This window comes from Austrofundulus limnaeus, unplaced genomic scaffold, assembly GCF_001266775.1.
Source record: "Austrofundulus limnaeus strain Quisiro unplaced genomic scaffold, Austrofundulus_limnaeus-1.0 Scaffold3, whole genome shotgun sequence".
Lineage (NCBI taxonomy): Eukaryota > Metazoa > Chordata > Actinopteri > Cyprinodontiformes > Rivulidae > Austrofundulus > Austrofundulus limnaeus.
The window spans coordinates 1,464,371-1,472,580 of NW_013952405.1; the positions used below are offsets into that span (position 1 = coordinate 1,464,371).

The following is an 8,210-nucleotide window of genomic DNA, read 5'->3' on the forward strand; positions in this document are numbered from 1 at the left end:
TATTTATATAAATAAAATTTATTTATATAAATTCTTATTGAGCATAAGAATTTTATTGTCATAACTACTATATTCCCACCAAGTAAACAACTTTTCAACAAACTGTTGACGATAAGAACAGATTAAAAGAAATCAACCGTATTTGATGCTTGAAATCAGGGATATTGATTACATAAATGAATGTCTTGCCTCTGTATTTTTGAAAGCACCTGTTACTTTATGTTAAACTGCTTGCCATACATTTAACGCTCATTTCACTTCCAGCTACAGCATTCCGCGATCACTGTGACTGACACATTTGTTGACTAATTCACATTCTGGCCTTAAACGTTTGTCCCACACTGTCACAGTATGGATGCATGCACCATCACACCTCCAACATCTATGTATGCATGATGTGCTCCACTGACAGGGTGACCTTTAATGCTTTGGTTTGATTCCATTCACCTCAGGGATTAAATATTAGATGTTTTCTTTGCCTTTGGGCTTGAATCGCTAACTCACCGTTGGGTAATTACGGCCTGCATTTTAAAGTTGGGTGTGTGAAGAAAGGAACGGAGGAAAGCGACACAAGACAGGCATCTGTCAAATCAKTTCAGTGTTATTTGTAACAAATCCAGCACTGTCAGCAAAACTGAGCAGGCTTTGCTGAAAACGTCTCGGCATTCTCAGGTGTAACTAATTGTTTGTCTCCTGACTCTCTCCTCAGCGCCGTGATAGTGACGCACCTTTGCACAGCAAGCACTTTCTTCACTCTGTTGTCATGGCTGCCAATGTTCTTTAAAGACACTTTCCCTGATGCCAAGGTAACAATGAGCTTCTCATGCTCCTTCACATCCTACRCTTGACCTTTTCCATTTGCAAGAAAACAAAACGCATACTCCGTAGCAGATAAAACTGAGAAAGACGGGAGCTTTATTATAATATCTGTCTCAGCTTAAGATTTTAACTCACCTTTACCTCTTTGTTTTCTAAAATGCCTGAGCTTAATGGTACTGACTCAAATCTGTGAAACGTTTTTCCTGTTTCTCTTCAAATGGGAGTGATAAAAAAACTCTGAGACTCCATTATAAAACAGATGAGTTTGTAAATGTGTTGTTTCTCCAGGGCTGGGTGTTTAATGTCATTCCTTGGTTGGTGGCAATACCCTCATCTCTATTTAGCGGCTGCCTCTCTGACCACCTCATACGCCAAGGTAAAAAACCTGAGTTTAAGATATCTGAGCTTTTTTTAAATGCATGTTATTGACACAGTGTTGGCTTAAACCCCTCCAGGTTTTGACACCGCCTCAGTAAGGAAGCTTATGCAGGTACGTGATTTGAAATGATTGTATTCTCAATCCAAAGTGCATTCTAGTCATCTCTACAAACAGTAAAATGTTTGTGTTTTGTATTTCTTCCTTCCTCTTAGTTTTTCTCCATGGGTGTGTGCAGTGTTTTTACTGTCCTCCTTTGTGGTGACCCCACCTTTCCCTTGGCTGTAGTATTTGTATCAGCCACGATGGGCCTCACCACCTTCAGTCACAGGTACTGGCTCCAGCTCTTACAAACTTTTAGAACAACTTCTTCCTCAACATTTATGGTGGTTTTTAAGGGTTAACTTTGTTTTTTCCTCTGCTCTTGTGTTTTATAATGTTATTGTATGTCTTTATTTTACACGCATTTAGCCTCTGATATTGTAAGTGGAAATTAGCCAGTGGCTAAACCTGGTGCAGAGGTTATCCTTTCCTATGGGATCAATATTCTTATCCAAGGTCCCAAATCAATAAACTTGACTCAATTTATCCTTGACAACTCTCCAACTTTTATTTTGCACACGGTTATTAAACTGCGCTCAAACTCATTTTGTTGTCTGGACTGCTGGATTTTTCTTTCTTAACCACTTGGGAAAATTGCTGAAACCACAATTCACATTGTGTCCTACCTGTTATGGAAAAACACAGTACATACTTATTAAAAAAGCCACATAATTAGCTTTTACATGCAGTTGTAAAATGAGTCAAACATTTCTGCTATGGTTTGAGCAAACTTTACCCAAAATTTAGCAAAGATCTCATTTAACATTGATTATTATTGCATGCAATGTATTACACCACTTCCCTGGTAATGAATATGCACTGTTATTTACAGTGTGCACAGCAGAGTTATTTTTACACTTTTTGGGGGAACAGCTTTTGGCTCTATGATTAACAAGGAAAAAAAATGCTTAAAAAGGGAATAATCTATCTGCATAATTTAACCAATCCAAACATTATGAAATAAAAACAATCAGAATCAGCTTTGTTGTCATTCACACACAGCATCAGAGATGCAATGCAGAACGAAATTGCAGTTAAGAACACCCGTTCAAAAGAAAGACACACATGACAAACATGGGGGAACGGATGAACAGGTCTTGCGCAACATGGTCGCGCTACCTTTTGCAGCTTGGAAAAACACAATAGGATAGGTGAGTTAAAAAACGTTGCCCTGATCTTATATTTACTCGTAAATACAGAATCATATGCACTTAAAAACGACTCACTAGAGGGGGAGGGGGGGGGGTCAAACACATGAGACTGGAGCGGGATTCAGTGGGGCCAGTGACGTTTTAGGTTAATTCTCTGTGCTGGCATCGATCCAAGGCCCACCAGAGACCAGATCTCATCGTCTAGTGCTCAGTTCACTAGAGTTCAGAGTTTCCCCTTCCTCCTCACGGCCCTCAGACTGCTCCCACATGGATGACACGGGGAGAGGGAAGGGAATCAAGCCCTTGTTTACGTATCCTGGAGAGGAAAAATACAAAATCTGATATTGGCGGAAAATTGCCTTTTTGTTAATAACTCTGGCTTTATGAATGTATTTAGACAATCCTGACACATTTATTGGTTTTATGGACAAACAAGCTTTATTGAAAAGTCCAACCTTGGTTGCAGGGAGTTGCTGCCAAGACCAAMGAGAGGACATGCAGTGGTTTAGGGTTCTCTATAATCTCCTTTTTAATTATAAAAATCTAAACATTTAACATAGTTTTCAACAGGTTTTGTCAAGTTTAACTGATAAGGATGTACACATACTTCATCTAATTACTGGCTCTCACATTGTTTCTACATTTAGCTTTTTATTTGTTAAATATCTAACAATGTAAATTGTGTTGTAGTTTATCCCCATTTTAAACTTACCCAAATGAAGTGGTGTGATGTGTACAATTTTGGCTTTAATACGTGGTAAAACAAACTGAAAGAGAGATACAGTCACTGAAAGTGGGATGTTAAATTGCTGAGAGGACGGTGATACAAGCTTGACTTATCATGTGATTTATTTATTTTTTTATGACAACATTGCTAAGAACATGCATTTCTGTTACAGTGGTGTTTCTTTAAATGTTCAAGATCTTGCTCCTTCCTGTGCTGGAGCTCTGTTTGGTAAGTAAAAAAAATATTCTTTTAAAAATTCAAAGCTAAAAATTGAATTGCCTGATAAATATTGCATCTTATAATCACATACTCTCATAATCTTGGGTTCCCTTTTTCAGGTGTCATGAATACATGTGGGGCATTCTCAGGTGAGTTTCTGCTGATGCAGAAATGATTATTTGGAATCTTTTAGCAGCTGTCGCCAAACGCTGTGGATTGAAGTGAAAGGTTTCCCTTTTGTCAATTCAAAGTTTGGGATGATGTGTCGCTGTCAGGTGCTCTGGCTCTCATGTGCCATGCATATTTCATCAAGGGACAATATAATAAAATCTGTATGAATAAAACAAAGCAAGCGGTGACAGTTGATGGTGACTCTGAAGGGAGTATAAAATACAATAGCCTTTTTACTCCATGGTTATTTGCATTAATAAAAAAAAYGAACCTTGCCTCACATGAAGGATGTTGTTTSGTTTCTAACCTGACGACCAAATGCTTTAATGTCGTTATTTTTGGTTGGTATTTTGCAGGAGTCTTGATGGTGTACTTYTCGGGGTATCTCATCGAGGCGACAGGCTCGTGGGCGTCAATGTTTGCACTCATCACCACCTTCAACCTGCTGGGCCTCTGCACCTTCTTGGCTTTCGCTGAAGCTCGCCGAGTCGATATCGATTCCAGTAAGCTCCGCCACAACATTCACATCTGAATCACCAGTTGGGGCGAGAGAGTACTTTTCCCTCCAGAAACATGATGTGAGTTGGGACAATTTGCAGCTTGAACATCTACCTGGGATTGCTGTCCAGAAGGTAGCAAAAAGCACGTGGAGAAAACCTGCAGACTAGAGTTTGATTGGCTCTGTCTGGTTACTGAATAAAAAAAAAGAGAGTTACTGAAAAGCACACAGCAGAGCATGTGTTACTGAACAATCCTGACTGAACAATCCTGATGCAGCTGCAGATTTGAGTCCTAGAATTAGAAGTTTCTCTGCTGGTTCAGGGAAGGAAGAAAGCGCCTGTACAACCTCCAGCTCCCAGCTTGTGCGGTGATTAAACAGTTGCAGGGAAACTGTTTACTTTAGGCTCTGCTGGTGCTATAAATAAAAGCACAGAGATTATCTGGAAGCTATAACTTCCTGGTTTAGCGAGGAGCTGTCACAGTGATGACTGTCTGACACCTGTGATAAACAAAACTAGTCTTTATTTTTTTTACCCTGTTACAAAAGAAGTGTGAGTGTTCAAACTCTGTCGTTCTGTAGAATGACCCATTTACTCCTGAGAGAAATATTTGAGTGACACCTCACTACCCTCAGATTACTTGGCAGGAACTCAGTGTTAACTTCTGTAGTCCCTGTCTTTATGGTTTCAAATTCACCCAGTCATTTACCTGAAGGGTAATGGAAAGCTTTATGGCAGCCGTGCTTCAGCTGAGTGCATTATTAAATAATATGTTGCGAGTTATCAGACCAAAGGTTAGTAATTATTATTTTTTTCAATGTAAATGGGTCTAATAAAACATACCTCAATAAATTATTTTCAGTACTATATTTATTTGAGTATCAGAAGTATTTTTTTTCTTCTTTTAAAAGAAGAACTAGATTAGAGCTGTCAGTGTGGTAGAGACAACCAAAATGGACTTTGTTTTTCATTCTACTATTATTCCATTGAAGATAAGCTCATCATTATTGTTACTTGCTCAGGCAGATGAGCAAAAAATGCAACTTCCCATTTAAAAAATACAGTCTTTATCATTTACTCTTAAAACATTTGTTACAGAGGCACTAAACAGGAAGTAAAAATAGTGGAGTTGGAAATAGCTCAGTTCTTTGGTGTGATGCTGCCAGACTCATGGGCTCTCATTTTAAAAATTGCTTTAAATACAGAAGTCCATTTTTTTATTACACTTGAATATTGCAACAGAATTGGAAGTAATGTTGGGACTAGGGGTTAATTGAATGTGCAAATACAGAGTATTTAGCAGCTTATGAGCTGGATAATTCAAACTGAATATGGGAATGAATGTTTCACCGTTTGTTTAATCTTGATACTTGTTTTGTGACYTTTATATCTATGCAGTTATTATTTTGTGCCTCATTTGAGCTGCAAAATTGTAGCAAAATGTGTTTTGCTGTTGCATAGTATTGATTATAAGTCATTGTACTTTGTAAAACTTGTCCTTCTTTGTAATTACTTTTCTGCCTTACTAAGAGAAATAAGCTTTTATATTTGTTTTTGGTGTTAAGCAGACACAAGAATCCATACTGATTCATTTTTTGTAGCAAATTTGATTCGACCTTCAAAATGCTGATTGTATTTATTGACCTTGTTTAAAAGTCCAAATCTAGGAAGCACAGTGTTTGTGATCATCAACGCACAGATCAATGATTGATACAAAGATCTGCAGAATCTTTGAACACACAGTACATCACACTTTGAAACAGATGGGCTAAAGCAGCATGAGAGCACACCAGGTGCCACTCCTGTCAGCTAAGAACAGGAAACTGTGGCTCATTTAGAACAACATCACCTGCTCTGATGAGTCTTGATTCATTGAACTGTAGTGGTCTCAATRTTCACCAGATCTCAATCCAGTTGTCCATGTGTGGGATGTGGTGGAACGGGAGAGAGATTCACGTTATTACATTATTATCTGGAGGCTGCACCAACAGCGTGATGCTTATTGTCAATCAGGATCTAAAGCTAAAGGAATATTTCCCACAACTTGTTGAATCTGATTAAGGCAGTTTTGAAGACAATAGGAGCCCAACCTGGTACCAGAAAGGTCAATTTATCAGTGAGTGTGTATTTTATTCAACTGTCCTTCGTTCTACAATAGTGGTTCATTTAATGTGTCACTGACTTGTAGCCATTGTTGTAAAGTGTTTTTTTTTTTTTTTTTTTTTTTTTTTTTTTTTTTTCATAATATTGATTTATTCTAGAGAAGCACATAAAAGCAATGTTACATGTTAAGTGCTGTTACAGACACCTGCTAACTTGTGGCTAATTTTTAGACACGGTTCCTTTTTTTCTTTTGAGAAAATACATCTTCAGCCACTAATGCTAAAGAATAGACTCCTATAAAGCAGTAAAATTAACACATTAATTTAGTTGATAATATCATAAACAATCATTTGATCATTGTATTGTAACTCTTTAAATTCTGGCATCAAACTAAAGGAACCTAATAAATTAATTTCTTTTTATTTAATTTATCAAATCAAACTTAACACAAATTTGAGCCACATGGAATTATTTAGATTTAATGTAAACTGACTGATTTTCACATTTATTTTATTTTTAATCCCGGTCTTTATCTCCAAAACAATTATGGTATTTAGTTTTAACTTCTTACTACATACTGTATGTCAGGGCTACAAGGCAAATAAAACAAATTGTAGCTCATTATACATGGACTGATTTCCCCAGCTTTTCCTGAGGTTTTATAGTCACTTAAAAGCAGAATGAGTATTTATTTTTTTATTTTGTTGCATAACCATGACTAGTCTCTGAAACGTTTCATCTTCTTTGATTTGGTTGGTTTTTATGTTTTTGCTGACAGTTGTATTTACAATAATTATATTTATATTTAATTTTATTTTTTTTTTTTTTGTCAATGCATAGATTTATAGAGACCATGAAGTGTATTTATTTAAATGAAATAAYAATAAACCATCCAGTCTTTCCAACACATTCTTAAAATATTTGTCATATATTATACTGTAYGAGCTTCCTAAACATCTCGTCCTTTTTTTCTTATTTTACTGACAAATTGCAGCACTTAAAAACCCACATAATGACTAAACATTTAACCAACATCTTAATGTAAGTTCCTGAAAACCTGTTTCCATAACGGTTATAATTTACCTAAAAGAATGTTATAATACAAGAATATGCAGTACTGTGATTCTTAAAGCGTTCCATTTTGAATAAAGTTGTATTTTGCTTACATCGATGTGCTTGTATTTTCTCTGTAGTTCCACAGAGAGGCAGCACAGTGTCAAGAATGAGGAGAGCACGTTTCCCACAGTCTTTAGCAGTCCAGAACAGAAACCCTCAGCGGAACRACATGATGAGCTTGAACTTTTTTTTTTTGTCAAGAACACTTTGCGGCAACTCTTGGCATCTTCACGGAGTAACTTTTTCTGACTTTAAAGTTAAAAAGGGGCATTTTCTTTGCTTCCTTCCTTTTTCTTTTTTAAAGAAACTACAGACTCGTCCAGTTCTGCCTGGATCAGCTGGTGAACAGGTTCTGGTGCCGGGCTGTCATGTTCACACCAGCAGCTCACTACACGCCCAGATCCCGGGTGTGGGGCCAGCAGGACGTATGTGGTGGCACCATATGGCAGGATGCTGCGTGCCATGTTGGCTAGCTGGCACTGCCCACGTGTGAACGGCCAAACGCTAGTCAACCGAGCCTCCTCCTGGGACACAGCGGCTCAGGTTGTCATGGAGACGGGCGGCTCTGTGGCTCGCTGAGTGGCGACGAAGGAGGAGGAGGAAAAAAGGGAGAGGTGTCACAAGTGAATGAAAGTAACAAGTCGTTGAAGGAGTCAGGGGTGGAGTGAGCTGGRAAGTGAAATGGGTGTCAGATGGAAAGTTTGGTCCAGCCATGATGTTAAAGAGGCGGTCAGAACGGGGCGTTGTAAAAGTGGACACCATCATGACKAGTGTGGCCCACTATTTAATTAGCGGGAATTAAACACTGAGGGGAGACCACAAGAGCGAGGCAATTAAACCCTCCCCCAACTTGTTGGCTGCTAAGAGTAGCCTAGTAAAAAGCTGGGGCCCATCAGAGAGCTAGAGATACATGTAAATGAAAAAAG

General features: G+C 38.1%; 1 protein-coding gene across 1 annotated transcript in view; it reads left to right on the forward strand.

Moving 5' to 3' along the window:
- slc17a9b (solute carrier family 17 member 9b) overlaps nucleotides 1–7,333 on the forward strand; it is a 16,077-nt gene extending 8,744 nt beyond the window's left edge. The window contains exons 7-13 of the mRNA XM_014016778.1: nucleotides 710–806; nucleotides 1,108–1,195; nucleotides 1,275–1,309; nucleotides 1,411–1,526; nucleotides 3,348–3,403; nucleotides 3,514–3,543; nucleotides 3,922–7,333. Of these exons, the coding sequence (XP_013872232.1) occupies nucleotides 710–806; nucleotides 1,108–1,195; nucleotides 1,275–1,309; nucleotides 1,411–1,526; nucleotides 3,348–3,403; nucleotides 3,514–3,543; nucleotides 3,922–4,097 (598 nt within the window). The 3' untranslated portion in view covers nucleotides 4,098–7,333. The remainder of the gene's footprint in view (nucleotides 1–709; nucleotides 807–1,107; nucleotides 1,196–1,274; nucleotides 1,310–1,410; nucleotides 1,527–3,347; nucleotides 3,404–3,513; nucleotides 3,544–3,921) is intronic.
- Nucleotides 7,334–8,210: the final 877 nt, after the last annotated feature.